Genomic DNA, 19,870 nt, shown 5'->3' on the forward strand with positions numbered 1-19,870 from the left:
CTTCTCCTATCAGTCACACAGAGAATTAACGTAACTTGCTGTAAATAGCCAAAGTGGGGAAGGGGATTGGCTTTACAGTTGTTCTTGCTTCTTAAAAATACTTATCTTTTCCTGGCTGTAAAATAGCAATTGAAAACTACCATCTAAAGTCAAAAATAGGGCCGGCCTGTGGCTCACTCGGGAGAGTGTGATGCTGATAACACCAAGGCCCAGGTTCGGATCCCATATAGGGATGGCCAGTTAGCTCACTGGGTGAGCGTTGTGCTGACAACACCAAGTCAAGGGTTAAGATCCCCTTACCGGTCATCTTTAAAAAAAAAAAAAAGTCAAAAATAATTTCCTGAGGCTTCGGTTGTCTTTTTCATATATCATAACCAGGGCCAGGGTGTAACTGGAGAAAGTACTTACTGGACAAGGAGCTACGAACTCAGGTGCAGCTGCCTGCCAGGCTACTCTCTGTGACCTTGAGCAGTACACAAATTGCTGGGCTTCAATTTTTCATTTTTAAATGAGAGACTTGGATTCATTCACTAAGAACTCTTTCAACTCTAATAGTCAAGGTGATGAAACATGATGTTTCAAGATAGTTCCTGAAATTTCTCTCGTAGAAAAAAGGCCTTTTGAAAATATAATTATACTTTTTGGTAGGAAGGAGCCCTCACAGTGGGGTAGGGGAACACTGCAAACATGAACGTGACTGCAGCTCACAGGATTTTAACGTCAGAGCTGACAGGCACCCTGCAGACCTGTTATCTCACATATAAGGAAGCCACAGGCCAGAGAGCCAGGGTGACTCTCAGGGACTATGGACTCTGGTTCTGTAGTCAGCTACTGGCAGCAAGCCAGGTGCTTAGTTAGGCTTGTGAACTAAAGTGCTGTTAGTCAAGGAGTGTGAATTGTTAGACCGTACAAAGGTGGGGATGCCAACTCACCACCTGTTTTCTTGGGAGTTGTGTCCTCGTTCATGCCCTTACTCAGTAACATCTCATGGTTGCAGGATAGAAGGCCTGGGTGGGTAACCTTTGTAGCTGTGAAGCACAGCGAAGCATCTAACTGGCCTTTTGAAAGATCTAACTCAGTATTGCCTTCATTAGCCTGGTGCCACTAAATGTTGGGGTGCTAAAAGGAGATTTCTTTTTTCCTCTCTACTCTCCTAGTACTTTCAATACTTCTAACACCAGATGTGGGTTTCTTCCCCCACCGCAAGCAGTTCTCCTGTTCTCTGCAGACACCAATTTAGTGTCCTGCAATTCAATTCAATCCAATTCTGATACTATCTCCCTGGAGTTACTGCAGACCCTACAGGTTAAGGGCTCATTCCCACAAAACTGTCCCCACTTTGATAGTAGTGGGTCCCCAGGTTATGCATAACTGCTGTCCGGCTTGGGTACAAACCAGATTCCCTTCCTCAGGTTTGATAATTTGCTAGAATGGCTCACAGAACTTAAAAAAAATTACTTACTAAATTTTATTATAAAAAGATACAACTCAGGAACAGCAATTGGCAGAGATGCATAGGGCAAGGTATGGGGGAGGGGTGTGGCACAAACATGCCCTCTCTGGGTGCACCACCCCCCATCACCTCCATGTGTTCACCAACCTGGAAACCCTCTGAACTCCATCCAATTGGGCTTTTATAGAGGCTTCATTAGGTAGGCATGATTGATTAAATCACTGGCCACTGGTGATTAAGTCAATCTCCAGCCACCCTTTTCAGAGGTCAAGGGGGTAGAGCTGAAATTTCCAAACCTCTAATCACATGGTTGGTTCCCCTGGCAACCAGCCCCATCCTGATGCTATCCAGGAGCCCCCAGTCACTTCATTAGCATACAAAAAGACACTATCACTTTGGAGAGTCCAAGAGTTTTAGGCACTGCATTGCAGGAAACAGGGGCACAGACCAAGTATATATCACAGTATCACAGGTGCATGCCCACCCTTGGACCACATTCTAAGAGTATGGCTGTAATTATTGATCTTTGGATTACAGGACACCTTATTGATTCTTTTCCTGACCTTTCTCCCAAATAAACCTGTACTAGACTGGCACAAGTCAAGACTGGTCAAGAAGGATCCTCTGAAACTTCATGTATTGATGGTTACCCTTTTTTGAGTGTGTCCCCTGTGCCAGGCTCTATGCTGAGAGCTTTGTGTGTTCCAGCTGACTTCACATTCACAAATCCCTCTTTAAAATGTGGGAACCAGGCTTAAAACAGTTGATGTACTAAGTCACAAACCCAGTTCATGGCCAAGATTGGACTCACCCAGGCCTTCTTAGTAATACAATGACTCATCCTCTTCAACTTTCTCACAGAAGCACTGGGTAGAGCCCTCACTTCTATTCCACCACAGCTCATAACTCTGATAAATTTTGTAATTTTAATTTTCCCTTAAGAATGACTTCTAATTGTGATGTTCTCCAGAACTTGTTAAATATATTTAGAATATATACACTGAAAAATATGTGGTGTGTTGGTGTAGCCACTTGATATTGAGAGTGAAATGTGTTAGTAGTAAACTTCTTAAGCTGCTACCACAGGGAGAGCATGTTAACTGGGAGCCCAGTGGTGGTGGTGTCTGTGTTTTTACCCATGTGCGGAAGTTCTCTCCACCATGAGGAGCAGAATATGGATACAAATCTGGCCACTTTTTAGCATGGGAACACAGCAGCAGGCAGAGAGTGATCAGAGGCAGAAGGCTGAAGGGCCTCACAACTTGAAAGGAAAGACATTCTCGGGTTTCTAAGTATATTAATTGGCATCAGGTTTTTTTAATAATAGAGACCCCTGGAGGACAGCAACCTCCTTTGTATAAAACTTATAAAGAGGGTATTTATAGTGAACTTCAAGCAACTGCAGACAAGCTGACATTTGCAATACGGGGCAAAATTTATGGACAGACAAAAACTGCCTATCTGGGCAGAAATGTACCAGCTGAGCCTATACCTGTGAGAAAGGAAGTTCTACAAGTATATTGGATCAGGAAAGAGGATCTCTCAGCCACCCAACGATAGGAAGGAACAAGTGGCAATTAATATAAAACTCTGCAATAAACCATTTATAATTTACCTATATATTATTATACTTATGTTGCAGCAATATATGCTTTGCATATGGTTTTTATTCTATAATGAGGATCCCATTTTTAAAAATATTTTTGCTGTCTGCAGTTGAAATCCGGTTTAAAAATTCCTTCCAGGACTATCAAGAGCTATTTTGGAGTTCATAGAGGGCCTACCCATTAAGCAGAGACATTTAGAAAAAACATTCTTCAAGGCCTTTTCCTGCCTGGGTGCACTATATCAGTCTAAATAATTATGGAAAATCTAGCATGACTTGAATTTAAATAAAAGGAGCAAGATACACAAAATGAAAGAAGTAAATTATAGATGATTCTTTTGTTAGCACTTTCTCCAAATTATTCTATTACACAGTAGAGGGGGAAAAAATTCTAGAGATCTATGACTACTTGGGTGCTTAAAATTAAGGCTAATATTCAGCATTTCTTTTTAAAAGTAGAAAAATTTGGTTTGATGTATCCTTTATATATATGAAGCTACTTCAGAAAGTTCATGGAAAAATAGAATTAAAAGATCATATAAATCTTGTCATGAACTTTTTGAAGTACCCTCATTATATATAAGTAACCATTTCTGATTTTTTTTCCCTGATTTGATGTATCCTTTATATATATGAAGCTACTTCAGAAAGTTCATGGAAAAATAGAATTAAAAGATCATATAAATCTTTTCATGAACTTTTTGAAGTACCCTCATTATATATAAGTAACCATTTCTGATTTTTTTTCCCTGCCAAGAGTAAACACAAAGAGCCAGAGTCTGTGATCCCATCTCTTGACAGATCTGTGCTGAGAAATTACTGCAGGCATACCTGGAGTTCTTAATAAAAATTCCAGGAAGACAAATTATGGGAACCATAAAAAGTTAAGAAAACTTCTTGGACCTTAGGTAAGCAGTGACTTTGTCTAAAAAAAATGTTGACAAATTGTTAGAACTGTCTACTGAGACAGTACATGTAGTACCCTAGGAAGACAGCTCATTACTTTTAGTCAAACAATGTTTTTAATTTAAAAAGTTTATCTCCCAGGTTGATCATATACTTTATCCATTCAACTAGGCTTTGAATGACTGAGCTGTTTCAGGAAGCTAACTTGTCCTTGAAGGAAAATGAGTTACCATATGAAGGGCACTCAAAATATTATGCCTTTGGTTCTGTTGATACTTTCCAAAAATGAATTTCAAATAATTTTCAAATACTGGAAGCAACCCTGGAATATGTCATTTTTTCCAAGTATACTTGTTTGAAGGGGCCAACATTTACTTGGATAAGTTCGTTATGTGCTTGATTTTTTAAAAAAATTACTCAAATCATTTGAGGATCACAATTTGTTTTTAATTTGTTTTTTAAATATTAGAGGTATGGGAGGTTTTTTCCCCTCTTTTGGCTGCCAACCTAGTTACCAACAGGCTGATTCTCCTTCTCCTTACCCCTCTAGAATAAAGCAAGTCCCACTCTGTAAATGGTAATTGCCATTGCTAACTATGGTAATTGCCATCATATACAGTATGTCTCCTTTGTAAATCTTATCATAGGTGCAATGAATGATGATGATGTTATTTCAGTATGCTTCTCTCCCACTAGAATATCAGCATCCCAGAGCAAAATCCATCTCTCCTGTTGAGCTCTGTGTTCCCATTGCCAAGCAAGTCTAAGGCGCATTTAATAAACACTTTATGAATTAGGGGAAATGATTGAATTACTGAACTAATTCTACCAAGTGTAACTAGTTCAATTGCAGAAAACAGAACCAGAACCTTTATGTTTCTGGCCTATCATTTTTCTTCCTAGAGCTTGGGATGTATGGTTAGGGCTAAGAGAAAATAGATGTGTACACCCCCTGCTGTTGAGCGTGAGAATTAGCACATCTTTCTGGAGGGAAATTTGTAATATATATAACCTCTTTTCAGATATAAACACCTTTAGATCCAAGAATTTGCTCAGGAAATAATTATGAGCAAAATGTTTTAAATGTGTTCTTAATAGCAAAACCATGTCTAATAATAGCGTGGACAACTCTTACGCACCCCTTGAGATCCTGTTGCCTTCACCTGCCTCTTGTTCCGTCCATCTCTGTGGCAAATTCTCTGTGTGGAGTCAAGAAGTCTTCCCTGTTGACCACGAGGGGTTGTGGTATAGGACCCTGCTCATCACGCCTGAGTGCACGGAGTATAGGGGAGTCACATCCAGTGGGGCAAACCTTTGAACAGGGAATAACATCCTCCCCCTAACAGACTGTCTGAAGACATGGTTTATATGGCTTCTCAGAAAGTTTAAGTAGTCAGCCACACTTAGTGGCAGCCAAGTCAATATGGCTCCTCATGTTGTCTTGCTCCTTCCTTGCTTCCTTCTCTAGCCCCTGACTTCTGTTCCTGTTACACTTCTTGCTGTGTAATGGAGATGCAAAAAGGATTACTCAAAGCAACATGAATGCAATGAGAAGCCCATAGGGAATGCACCTCAGGAACTCCTCTGTTAGTAGGAAAAAACTGGGTATGGCCCCGGATTCAATGTTAGCTTCTGTTTTTTATTGTCAAGACAAGGAAGTTTCACAAGAACATCATTGATTCAGTCATTTCAAAAGGACACAAAAAGACATGGGCAATGTAACAAAAGTTATCTATGGCTAAGTATATAGTTTCAACAATAGAAACTAGTAGCTTTTCGCTAAGTACAATTTGTGAAAAGCTAAGTCCATCAAATTGCGATCATTATCTAATCCAAAATATAACCTCTCCTTAAATGATTTAAGCAAGAGTTGCATTCTTATGATTAAAGGTTCTACCAACAAACAGCTTGCCCTTAGTAAACGATTTTTTTTTTCATTTTTCCCTACTGCAATTCTTTCAGCATCTTTTAACAACAATCAGTATGTTCAATAATCAAAGTACATAATCCCATCCCTAAACAGTGACTAGAATTGATTAGATGGGCCGTTGCCCACTGGCTGTGGACTTTTGTCCCTTAACTAAGGACTTTTGTCCCATACATGCATTACATAAAAACCCTTTTCTAAAAATCAAACGAGAATCAAGATTTCTAATCCTCTACATATTCCCAAGAATTGAATTGCTACATAACTTCTGTGCCTCAACTTCTGCTTTCTGGGGAACTAAGAAGTTATTTAATGAGTTAAATAAGATAATGTAATAAATAAGATATATTATTTATAATAAAATATTTATTATGTGCAGCCATTAAAAATGACATGGGAAGGGATAGCTATTTAAGTGAAATAAGCTGGTTACAAAATTGTATGTCTAACTCAATTCTATTTTTGCTTTATAAAACATGTGTATAATCTAAAAAGTTAAATGATAAAATTATAGATGAAATTTTCTTTCTTTGGTTTGCTGTGTTTTAAAAAATTTCTACTTTTTAGTTAATGTTTTAAGGAAAAAATCAGTTGGATATTCTTTAAGAATTTTAACTGGGAAGTATAAAAGGTACAAATGTAAAAGCTATAACCAAGGAAGAGTATGTTTAAATTATTTGAAGGGTGTCATAAATATGAATTAGTGAAACTTTTTTTTTTTTTTCCTTTTTGTCTTTTTTCGTGTCCGGCAACGGACCGCAACCCTCAGTGTCGCGCCCGTACCGGACTGGGACTGGCAACGGGATCGCAACCCTCGGTGCTGCGCCCGCCCCTCGCTCAGCCAGTGAGCGGGAACCGGTCTGTATGTGGGATCCGAACCCTCGGCGGGAGCGCCGCCGCACTCACAAGCGGCGCACTGTAGCAGTGCGCCACCGGGCCGGCCCTGAATTAGTGAAACTTGATGAAAAGTTATGAAGTAAACTTTACAGTATTTCTGTGAGATATTATGGCATGTAATAAGAATTTTGGAAAAATTAAAGAGTGAGTAGAAATAAATGAAAACAAAATTGTTACAAAGAGGTTGTGGTCTCTGCTGATGACAGTACTGTGGCTATAAGAGAGCATGTGTTTTGTAGTCAAAAAAGATGTAGATTTGAATCCTGGATCCTCATTTACTAGACACATGACCATGGGCAACTCAGTTAAATTCTCTGAACTTCTCTTTCTTCTTTTCAGTAATATGGAAATAATGCCATACCTCATAGAGTTTTTATGGGGACTAAATGAGATGTTTAAACGTAGTGACTTCAACATAGTAAGTACTCAAATTAAAGCAATGGTTAATTATTATAGTCTAATAATATCAAAAAATAAGTCTCTTTACCAAGCTAAATCATACCTTTATACTGTCACAGATATGCCGCAATTAAGTTGAAGCTGATACTTCTTAGATTTGTTACCCAATAGGCAACTGCTTTTTCTGCAACCTAGACTCACAGAAGGCCATACGGAAATTGGAAATGTCCTCTGACTTGAAAATCCCTTGAGCAGATATTTGGGATGTCTTTAGTAAAAACTTTTAGAGTCATTATAAGTTACTATGAGAGTTTATTTGTAGATGTTCAAATCATAACTTTGCATCTAAAAATACAACCCAGTCATTGTTAAACATCTGTCATTATTACAAAATTCCTCATATATTAAACTGATTTCTGCCTTCCTCTGGTGTCTATCCCTTTGGACCTTGTTCTGTCCTCACAAGTAGATCATCAATCAGTTACAAAGCTTTACCTCAGGAAGTCTTACAACACCAAAGGATAGCAACAAAGGTTTTAAGAGTTTCTAGAGAGTGAGAGACCAGATAGAGTCTCATGTTCAGAATTTGCCACCCACAACTCTCTGCACTAATTTATTCCCTGCCAAAACATTTGGTTTGGGTGATGGAGATACTCTGCTCAGTTTTCTTGGTTTAAGAAAAACAAAACAGTGTGAAATAGATGATAAAATAAACACACTCAAACTTGCATAACTTTTGATCATTAGAACTCTTTGAACTTAGCTAAAACTGCAGCTGTTGGAGTAGAGAAGAAAGTGAAGATTACTGAATTAACACAAAATATAATGTGTCTCCCCATGTTTGTCAGCATGTACTTTATAAAGGCTTTCCTTGTATTTGTTTAGAATGCTTCTTTGGAAATTCTTTGTAGTGTATAATTTTCTAAATAAGTACGGAATAGACATTTTATAACAGTTTAAATGCCAAGCAGTAGTTTAAAAGGGATACCTCGCTTGGTTCCTTAACTCTCTCACACCCATCCATAGGATGCAAATGCTGAGCAGAGCTGATATGGCAAAGTTCACACTGCTCAGCACTAGAGAAAACCAGCTGAGAAATGGAGCAACTAAGTGGGTGAAGTACAGCAAGTAACAAAGAGAATGAAGAGAAATATAAAGTTGGTTATTTAGGAGTTGGAGGCAGCACCTTCACAAAAGATGCAACCAAACAATAGAAGGAGAGAGTGAGCAAATTTCTTAGAACCCAGCCACACAGGAATCCAAACCTTCCAACTACCTCAGCTGAAGTTTTTTGATCTGGTGTAGGCACAAGCTCCTCCACTGGGATCTCAAGGGACATAAGGAAGAGAACCCTGAATCCTACACCATCTCGTCCTTTCAATACTGCAGTGCTGGATTTTGAACAAAACAGATGCTAGGTAAATGTGTATTGAAAGGAGGAGTGAATTTTTATTGACTTGACTTCTATTTTTCTTTCCTGAAAAAACATGTAGAATTTTGGATAAAGAAATCATTGGATGCTAATTACTTAGATATCAAAATAATGTAGATTTAAGTTCTGTTTTTCACATACAGAGCATTATACTGATTTGGTTAAGGCAAAGAAAAAACAAGGTTTGGTTTGGTTTTGCAATAAGCCTAAAGCAAAAATTAATTGCTCCTGAATTATACCATTAGTTTCCAAATAACTTGAGAAATACTGTTATCATGCTTGGTAAGACTAATCAATAATAAAATTAAATATAAACAGTTATTTTCTTCTTAAGATGCTGACTTACCTGAGAATTACCTCACATTTCCTGCAAGGCAGAGAGACAGACATTTCACAACCCAGAACAAATAAAATAAAGCACTTTCTTCCAGTATTGGTTTCTTTCACAGTGGTCTGGAGGAGGAGGAGTTGCTATACCTTTGGAAGACCTTGCTCTAGGAAGTGACAACTCTGCTGGGAAAAGAAACCAATATGCTATTATCAAAGCAGAATGCTGTACTAAATGACAGGGCTGGCTGGTTAGCTCAGTTGGTTAGAGTGTGGTGTTGGTAACACCAAGATCAAGGGTTTGATCCTTGTCACTGGCCAGCCACCAAAAAAAAAAAAAAAAAAACTAAATGACAGTAGACTTCACTGAAATCGAAGACTTAGTCTCTCTTATTTGTATGAGATTTCTCATTGGATAAATTCTTCCACAGATGTTTGCTTGTGACTGCTGTGCTAGTCCATTAGGGCTGCTGTTACGGAATACCATAGACTGGTGGCTTACAAACAACAGAAATTTATTTCTCATAGTTCTGGAGGCTGAGAAGTCCAAGATCAAGGTTCTGATAGGTGTGGTGTCTGGTGAGGGCCCACTTCTTGGTTTATCTTGTTGCTGTAACCTCACATGGTAGAAGGCGAAGCGAGCTCTCTGGGGCCTCTTTTATAAAGGCACTAATCCTATTCATGACAGCTCCACCCTCATGACCTACCTAATCACCTCCCAAGGCTCCACCTCCACATAATATCACATTGGGCATTAAGATTTGACATATGAATGTTGGGGGACACAAAGATTCAGTCTGTGACAACCAGTTATTACTTCTCTGCATACCTTAGTTGAAGACCTCAGATCCAAAGATTCTGATAAGCAGAAGGAAAGGGTTGTGCCACATTTCTATGTCTGTCATTATTATTCTAGTCTCACTTCACCTTGAATGTTGATTCTGCAACTTAGAGCATTATCTTGATTTCAGCATTCATAAATGTTGCCTTTATTTTCGCTCTCAGATAAGCTATTTTAGGTTATTATGATATTTTAAGAATTACTATTATTCACTCCGAAAAACCCCTTTCTAAGAGCTTATCTACTTTTTAATCATTTATTGAAAAAGATAAATATTCTGTATACTTTTGCTTCATGTACAGTTTTAACTACTTTATATTGTGGTTGTTAGTAATTTCAGTGGATTTTAGAGTAAGATTTCAAATTTTGTTTTAAACATTTAACCTTCCCTTAATTCCTAATTAATAGAGCTATTATATATTTAATAAATAGATATGTACACTCCCACTTACATATATGCATGTTAATCATATAAAACAAAATCCTGATCAGACCAGCCTGGCTTCCATTGTGATTTAGCCATTCAGTTTTGTGGGTCCTGGAGCCATGGGAACAGAGCCTTGCACAGAGTAGTTGCTGGATAAGAACCTGACACTTGATTCATCTAACAGAAAGGAATCAATTCCTTAATTGATTTTTCTAGCAGTTATTAACACATATCTAGCACTATGGCAAATACTTGGAGGTTGGGATAAAAAATAAATGGAAATATAAATCACTCACCGGAAAAGGGTTATAACTTATTTCCAAGATCCATTCATGGAAATAGGTAAAAATGCCCCCATATATATATACAAATATATACAGAATATATTTGTATATATATATATATATATATATATACAGAATATATTTGTATATATAGTATAATACACACTTCTATAAAATTGCAGTTGAACAAATATATACAGAATATATTTGTATATATAGTATAATACACACTTCTATAAAATTGCAGTTGAAAATTCAAAGCAAAATGGGAAAAGGCAGTTTCCAAGCCATGATATCTTGATGAGGGATTATGCTTTTAACTCTATTACCTGTGTAATGATGCTCATTATATTCTAGTATGGCATGGCTAACTGACTATAAATTGATGACCTTGACTCTCAAAGGGGCTTGTAATACTGCCAGGCAAGCCTACTATACTTCCCTCTTCCATTTAATCATCAGCACTCTTACATTGTACAGTCTTCTTCCTTCTCAACCCTCTAATACCCTCTTCTCCATCTTTATTCCCACCTTCCTATTTCACTGAAAATCTGCAGCAATTAGATGACATTCCATCACCACAACGATTAGCATCTGCAGTTGTACACTCTGCCTGCTTCCTTGTGTCCAGAGTTGAACTCTCTGCCTCTGTCTAAGATCCTGTCTGATCTCTGCTTGTGCCCTGGATCCCACAGCCTCCTCTGCCTAAGCATGGATATTGCCCCACCAATTCTGTCCTCTCTTTTATTTATCAACATATTTTTCTTCTCTACTGGATTATTACCATCAGCATAGAAAACAGCTGTTATTCCTCCTACTTTAAAAGAAAAAATCTTGAACCACTTCTGCCATCTACCACTCCATTTTTTTCTCCCCTTTGTAGCAAAATTCCTTGGAGGAGTTGTCTATACCCACAGTGTCTAATTCCTCTCCTTTTATTCTCTCCAATATGGATTTTGTCCCCAGCAAGCTGCTGCATTGGTTCCGGTAGAAGTCAACAGTCACCTCTGGCTGCAAAGTACATATGGTGGTTCTTGGCCCTTATCTTATTTGACCTATTAGCAGTTGGTCACTCCTCTTCAGAACACTATCTTTACTTGATGTGCTAGAAACTACAGTATAAACAGTCGTTCTCCTTCACTCTTGATCTTCCTTAGCCTCTTTTGCTAGTTGGAGGGCCCCCATGGTTGCTGGTTGGTGATCTCATCTAGACTCATGGCTTTAAATGCCTAAGACTTACCACCTTATATGTTTATCCCAGGTCTTTTTCCCAAACTTTCAGATTTTGAGCACTCTTCCAAACTCTACTTGGATGTTTCATACAATCTCAAATTTTGCATGTTCATAATGTTCCTGATTTTTGCCTCCTGTCACTGTCACCTGTAGCGTTCCCCATATTTCTTGATGGGTACCCCATCCTTCAGATTGCTCAGGCCCCAAACATCCAGCATCATCTTTAAATTTCTTTCACACCCACATCAAATCTATCAGCAAATCCTGTTGGGTCTGCCTTGAAAATGTATCCAGAATAGGACACTTTTCATTACCTCCATTACTGCTGCCTTGACTGAACAACTCTTATCTCTCCACCTGGATTACTGTGATAGTCTCCTATTGAGATCTCTCGTCCCACTCTTGCCCCAAAGCCTCATTTCAATTCAACAGCCAACATGGTCTATATGAAATTATATTACAGTATCTCCTCTACTAGAATATAAGTTACACGAGGGCAGCTAGTTGAGGTAGTAAGCATCTACTTATATAAATTTTCATGAAATTAATCGATTCTGGAGAATAAATTTGAATTTCTCAAATCAGTAAACTGCATATGTAAATTTTATCATGTGAAAAATCCGTGATTATTTGCTTATTGAGTCTGATTCAGTGTTCAGTCATCAGGATACATAATCAGTTGTTACATTCTTTTTATCATTATGGTTTGATATGTTTTGCTATTAAAAGAATTCTTAGATTACTCTTTGTAGTTTATGATAAATTAAGTAGAGATTTTTAAAAGTTCAAAAATTGGAAAGACTAAATGCAAGATTTTTTTACAACATACTGTAAACACTTTTGCCTATATAAAAAGAATAAAATTAAGTTGAGTAGTTTTCTTTTATATTGGAAGGATTTTTGACTATCTCCAAAAGTAGCAAAATTTGTAATCAGAGAACGATAACTGGAAACTAAAGTTATCAGTAAGTACTAAAAGTACTAAGTAAAGCAGATAGCTGTGATCTGATTCCTGAAAGTACATCACTACCTCTGTGGTACCTTACTGCTTCCTATATAGGACTCAATGGCTATACTCCCACTTGTGACATTTAAAATTACAGAAGAGTAGAACAAGTTTTATAGGAAGTTATTGTGTACCACACGAAAGTGGATCAGAGAACTGCTTAGATCTTTCAACCTCTTTTTTCCATAGTCCCTTATAATAGGAATCTGGGTCATATTTTTTATTTAAATTTCTTTAAAAAGATTGCAAATTGGGAGCAGTTAATATTTAAGACAAATCCATTTTAGATATTAAAACATAAACTACGAATTTTCCTTTTATGCTATTAGCTATTGATGGTTTCAAAATGAAAATGGAAAAACATGCTTTTCTATTTAGCATAGCAAAACATGTTTGTATTAAGAAATAAATCAGTGCATGGAAATCTAAATAACTATTATTCATGGTAAGTTTATTTTTATTCTCGAATGAATTTTATTTGCTTTTTAATAGTAGATATTTTACCACTAGCACATTTTTAGTAAACTTAAGTTAAACATTATGTTATATCCATTCAAATAATTAGTTTCACTATTAATGCATTAAGTCATTGTTGAAAGCCAAAAATAGTGTCATGAATTTATGATCATCTACTTCTTCTTCATGACCAAAAAGATTTTTTAAGTTAATTATCTCCTACTCATTAACAATTATTTTTCAGCAGCCTCAGGCATAGTGATTCTAGAAGACTATGAGAAGGGGCCGGCCCGGTGGCGCACTGCTACAGTGAGCTGCTTGGGAGTGTAGCGGCGCTCCCGCCGAGGGTTCGGATCCCACATACAGACCGGTTCCCGCTCACTGGCTGAGCAAGGTGCGGGCGCAGCACCGAGGGTTGCGATCCCGTTGCCGGTCCCGGTCCGGTACGGGTGCGACACTGAGGGTTGCGATCCGTTGCAGGACACGAAAAAAAGACAAAAAGGAAAAAAAAAAAAAGACTACGAGAAAATAAAAATTGCTCCTCCTTAAACACATCTCTGAGAGGAGCCTGTGGGCTTTCCCAGGCCAGGCCTCCATGAAGCATATAGAGCGTCCTCTGGATATGAGAAAAAAGCAAGTCCTGTGGCCACAGATCTGTCCACAAATATCCTCCTGGATCTGCCAGTTGGTTGTCTGTCATACATATGTTAATGTCTAGGTCCAGGCATCTGTCCCTAGGCAAAGTAGACCATATGGCATATTATTAACGTAGGAATTAGAGGGCCTGAGTCAGAGCAGAAGCATCTAGAAGGTAGAAAGTTTAGGGGGCTTGAGTAGATGTTTCTGGCCATCCTTTTGTGTTCTTCGGTCAGACAGTAATAGTGCTGGAGTTGGTGTGGGGAGATAAGTGGTGAAACCAGGCAGTGTTGGTGACTGAGTGCTCTTCCATCATAAATCCACCCTGAAAGCTATAAAGTGAGTAAAGCTATGTGAACAACCACAATCAAGCAACCACACTCGAAGAAAATCATCTTAAGTGAAATTGCAAAGTGTATTGAGCTGATGTGTCAATGGCTGTTATAGAAGTGGTACTTAGAGAATGAATCTTTCAAAAAGTAACAAACTTGCAGAACAATATTCTCAGATATCTTTAAGGCTAGTTAAAATCCTTAATCCATGAAACTTTTAATCATAAGGAGCTTTGCATGACTTCTTGCTCACGTTTATAGAACTAGACGAGCCTAGGCCTTTCACTTTTCCCTGTACAGGTGCCTTGGTGGCACTTTTGGAAGCTATGAAACCCTGTATATTTTAATATCTCAATTCTTACGCTATAAAAATAGCTTTATAGGTTGTGAAAAAGAGATGTGAAGAAAGAAAATTTATATCCAAATAAACAGAAGTCATGATTGACATTACTTTTGTTTCCTGCATCTCAAAATGATTTAAGTGCAAAGATGCAGAAATATGTGGCAGATTTGGGCCTAATTTTTTAACCTTTTTCTATACCCACCAATTTTTTAGCATTTTGTAAAATATAATTTTCAAGTCTTCAAAATTTCACAACAGACATCCAAATGCTCTAAAATTGCCATCACTGTACCCCTTTGAATGAAAGGCAGCCCGGAATGCAGAAAGAACTCAGGGTTTTGAGTGAGACAGTTAGATTTGAATAACACCTGTAAAATATAATTTTCAAGTCTTCAAAATTTCACAACAGACATCCAAATGCTCTAAAATTGCCATCACTGTACCCCTTTGAATGAAAAGCAGCCCGGAATGCAGAAAGAACTCAGGGTTTTGAGTGAGACAGTTAGATTTGAATAACACCTCCATTGCTTACTGCCTGGGAGATCTTTTTTGAGCCTCAATTTCCTCATCTGGTAAAAGCAGTTGTTGCTGGGATTAAATTAAAGGCAGCAATCTATGCATTATATACAACACACTGCCTGTCACTTGGCAGATATTCCCAAAGTGATTGCTTTCATAATTTTACTATAAATCGTGCCATGTACAAGGTGAGGAAGGACCTGGAAGAGAAGAATGAGAATGTCTTAACATCTGTATCACTTACTCATTCCTTTCTCAAAAATATTAATTTTAAACAGACAGACTGAATATACGGTGGTGAACGAGATATAGCCTTAGTGTTTTTAAAGCACTTTTATATTATTGTGTGGATAATGAGATGCTACTCTTCTACAGATGGTACTTATTGATTTGTTTTGAGAATCTGTTCAGGTTTAGTCCACAAGCTAACGTGCCACAAATTTTTAATTATTTGTGCCCAGAAAGGGGGCGACAGAGCCCAGATGATTTAGCAGTCACCCTTAAGCTACATAGCATATGCCCATGTGCCAGAGAGAAGCTACCAAAAACAGGGAGAGGAATCAATTCCTTTTTACCTTTCCATGAGACAGAAGCAAAAACTGATAGAATAATATGCCTCTACCTCCTGTGCCTGGCACTCCATAGCAATAAAAAAAGTTAACCAGGAAGTCAGGTAGAAGGAGACAGCAAAAGCAGACTCAAGCTATGACCTTGGACTGACAATAAAGTGCTTAGGATATTAAAAGTGTCGAATGAAAATGGAATTAAAGACCATATTGTCTTCCAACCAACTTAGTATCCTAATCATTCTGTACAGTAGGATCAATCTAAATCTAAATCTAAATTTGGATGTAAGTACAATCCTGCAACAGCCAGTCCTGGAAGCTCCTTCTATGGGACCATATGGCTGTGGGCTCCATATCTATGCATTCTGCCTTTCTTCCCCACCTTATCCTCCAGACATGACCAAGCCTTTCAGATAAATGTGGGAGGCTCTGGAGTTAGAGGGTGGGGGAAGAGGACAGCTTAAAGGGGAACCTACGACTTGGGGCAGAATCCAATTTTCGGAGCTCACCATTATTTTTGGTTTTGGGTCTGGTCAAGCGTTGCTTCCCTTGAAGTCTAGAACACTTCCTTGTTCCCAGCATGTCCCAGAGCACTGTATTAGTCTGTTACTACAATGCCCACTCTTCCTGGTATTGCCACGAGACCTCTGTAGGGCCAAGGTTTCTCGGTTCCTGTTTGTTCTTGCTTCTCAGGACTTTGCTGTACCTTAAGAAGGGGGGTGGGGGGGGGGAGAGTAAAAGGCCACTGGCCTCAAAACATTCATGCCCCAAGAATCAGCTATATTCAACAAGTTTTATGATGGATCACATGAGAGTGAAATAGAGGAGAGCTAAACCACATCTCAGGGCCCATACCATCTGGTACGCTTCCAGAATGAAAGTGAATCTCCGAGTGGGAACCAGGACGAGATCCCTGAATGATGAGAGGAAGAAGTTCCATGTGACCATACAGAGATTAGGCCAAAAATGAAGATGTCAACTTAAAACAGGATATGTTTGATAAAGAATGGTTTCATGGGATCAAAATTCCCATGGAATTCTTAAGGAATGCTCCCTTGGAACTTCAAGTTGGGTAAAAAAGAAGCCTCAGTATCTGAGGGCTATCAAAGAACATCAGAATTAAAGAGATAGAACACTGTAAGGAAAATGAATTTGGGGAAACCTTACCATTTCTTGTATCCTAGAGAATATGAACAAATCCACACTGGAGAAAAACATCTCGAATATAATGGTGATTTAGCATGTATCATATGGCAGGCATTAAACTGTGTTAACTAATTTGGGCTGAGGGGGGTTGTAGTGGAAGAGCACAGAAGAAATGATTTGTGCTGGACCTTACTTGACGGGGAAGCATTTGTGTATAGTATTTACTTTGGCATGTAGTGAGTGCCCATTTATTGAGTACTCTCTATATACACAAAACACCAGCCTGGCCTTGTGACATGCATTTTCCGTAATCACATAGCAACATTGCAAGATTGGTGTTATTACTCTCACTTTAGCCATGAGAAAACATGCTCAATGACACTAAGGAATTTGCCCAGGTCACTCAACTAGGAAATGGTAGAATCAACATATCTGGGTCCATTTAAAATCCCCTGTTCTTATTCCAGGAACTTGTTAAGACGAGTGAACAGATACAATGTAGATGGGGGGAGGGGGAGGGGGGTAAGTGGAACTGGTAAAAGGACAAGAAAAACAACTACATTGCTACATTGTATATTGATAAGTTAATGTTTAAAAATCTGCCTGATATAATGAAATAAAATATGTAAGAATAAAAAAAATAAAAAATAAAATCCCCTGTTCTTGAATCCATATAAATAAAATTAATGTGGAAAATACCTTCCATGTTGTAGACTATTACTTCAGCTACATAGAACTGAAGTGAGGTCAGGGAATCAAAAGTGACATTGGCATTTGGACCCTTTAGTTAGCATTCTGGGGTCTTTCTCTCAAGCTGTTAAACTCTCTTATCTTGATTATATCTTCCCTCCCCCTTGACTTACTCCAGTGTATTATCTGTGGCCCCCAAAATTATATGCCAGCCTTCATCACCCCTTTATTTTTCAGTGTCTCCTCTCTGCTACTCAAAAGTTTGAAAAGTTGATCAAAGTTGGTAAAAGATAGATTTTCTATGGGGTCCTCTGTAGGGTTGTACATTAAAAATGTATGTCTTATATTGTTGAAAAAATGTATGCTACACTTAAAACAATGTATCTTTCAAAGAATAAAAGAAAGACCCTGAAAGAAGTGAAAGACCATGCTAACATTAAAAAAAAAGAGAAAAGAAAGAAATCTTGGATTTATACTTCTGTAATCAGAAACTTTCCTGAATAATGGGTAGATCTACTAAAGAAAATTCTATTCCTAGTGGTAAAACAGTCTGATTAAGACTACATCTTATTGAAAAGGGCACCATCTTACTGGTTGCAGTATGAAATGGTGCAGCCCATTTGGACAGCAGTTTGGAATAGAATTTAAAAAGGTCTTAGTAACTCATGGCTTACTCATGCTACCTCTGGGAATCTATCCTAATGGAAGAATTTTAAATATAAAGAGGCTTTTTGTGCAAAGATTTTTCGAAGAATATGTATCATATTAGAAAAAAGTTGTAACTCAAAAGGTCAAAACAGGGCAAGTGTTGAGATAATTTTTTTAAATGGTAGATTAAAAAGCATATCACATGAAAAATACTATATTACTTTAAAAACTGGATAAAAATCAAATATATTATGATTGTATCTCTGGTAATAAAATTCATATATTTAAGAAAATTCCAAGAAAAAAGTGGAAAACTTTTCTTTATATGCTTCTAAAACTTTTCATACAAGGAGCACAGCACCACTTGTAGCATTAAAAATTGTACTAGCTACCAGGAATTGGCTTTCAAATATTTAAATCCACTTCATGTCTACTGTGCCTGTATCCAGAACTTTGTCCTTCTCTTCCAATCTGCAAATTTTGGGTGGACCTGAGTAACTTCAGGGCTCTTAGCTTAGCCCCCAACCCAGACAACAGTCAGGTAGACTGGATTAACTGGAAAATTGCAAATAAAAATAATTTCTTTCTATTCTGACTCCCCCATGAAGTGCTCCCAGATGAAGAACTCACTGAGTAGAGAAACTGCTCAGAAGAAAACCACTTGCCCATAATGTGAAAGAAATACAATATCAGTTAGGACAATACCTGTTTTCATCCTTTTTGGGTTTACCTTTTTTTCATCCTGTGGATAAACAGGTGTTGCCTAGATAGAGGACCAGTGCTTATCTATAAATATTCAAAGCATCAAATAATGAAGGACAGCTTCATGAATGTTATCATCTGTAGTTGACTTAGCAAACTCAAGAAAAGAAGAATAATAGGATAAAAGGCCATTGTTTTCATAATTCCCTGTGGCAATGAATAATAGTTGCAATAGTTGTAGCTTATATTCCCTGTTTTTTTTTCATCCAAAATATTATACCTTCTGGAATTATGCCATTAATGATTAATTAAAACACAGTCAGTGTTGGGGGTAGGGAGAAGTTACCAAGTAAATCTTTCCCAGCAAAACAAAATAACTGGGCATTTTATTTGTTTCCTAATTTCCAGTTGTCATGAGCTGTTATGTTGTAAACACATATTTCAGTAGTTCACCTTCACCTTCATTACTTGTAGTGCTTTCAGAGAGAAGGATGACTTGTTTCTAGCTCAGAAATGGGTGGTATATAGCTGAGAGCTAGAAGATTTCACATGTTGTGACTACTAACAAGCTACTTTGTGATAGAGGACCAAGGTAGGGGGGAAAAAAAAAGATGATTACAACTACAACAGTTATTCAGTGAAACTGTATTGGGGATGGGGAGGGAGGAACACTATTATTTATTTTTTTCTCCCTTCCGTTTACCTCTTTAGACAAAACCCGTTGCATTTGCAGTTCGGACAAATGTCAGCTACAGTGCAGCCCATGAAGATGATGTCCCGGTGCCAGGCATGGCCATCTCATTTGAAGCAAAAGATTTTCTGCATGTTAAGGAAGTAAGGAAAATGATTTCAGTTTCTATCACCATGATTTTTCCCATTGATAAACCATTTCTTATTTCTTATCACTGTGAAACAGTCTTATGTTTAGCTACAAATTAATACACATTCAGTGTCTCTCAACCTTTTCTAATATAAATATACCTTTTAAAGGTAAAAAGGAGTGACAGGCACCCTTTTTTTTTTAAAATTTTATTTTGTCAATATACAATGTGGTTGATTATTGTGGCCCATTACTGAAACCTCCCTCCCTCCTC

At 37.8% G+C, this 19,870-nt stretch overlaps 1 protein-coding gene across 4 annotated transcripts in view; it reads left to right on the forward strand.

The window, feature by feature from the left end:
• Positions 1-19,870, forward strand: part of CACNB2 (calcium channel, voltage-dependent, beta 2 subunit) — a 233,055-nt gene that overhangs the window by 173,852 nt on the left and 39,333 nt on the right. For all 4 annotated transcript variants that reach the window (XM_008569811.1, XM_008569813.1, XM_008569810.1 and 1 more), the window contains exon 3: positions 19,488-19,610. In XM_008569811.1, coding sequence (XP_008568033.1) covers positions 19,488-19,610 — 123 coding nt within the window. The remainder of the gene's footprint in view (positions 1-19,487; positions 19,611-19,870) is intronic.

The sequence above is a fragment of the Galeopterus variegatus genome, unplaced genomic scaffold (genome assembly GCF_000696425.1).
Source record: "Galeopterus variegatus unplaced genomic scaffold, G_variegatus-3.0.2 Scaffold534, whole genome shotgun sequence".
NCBI lineage: Eukaryota > Metazoa > Chordata > Mammalia > Dermoptera > Cynocephalidae > Galeopterus > Galeopterus variegatus.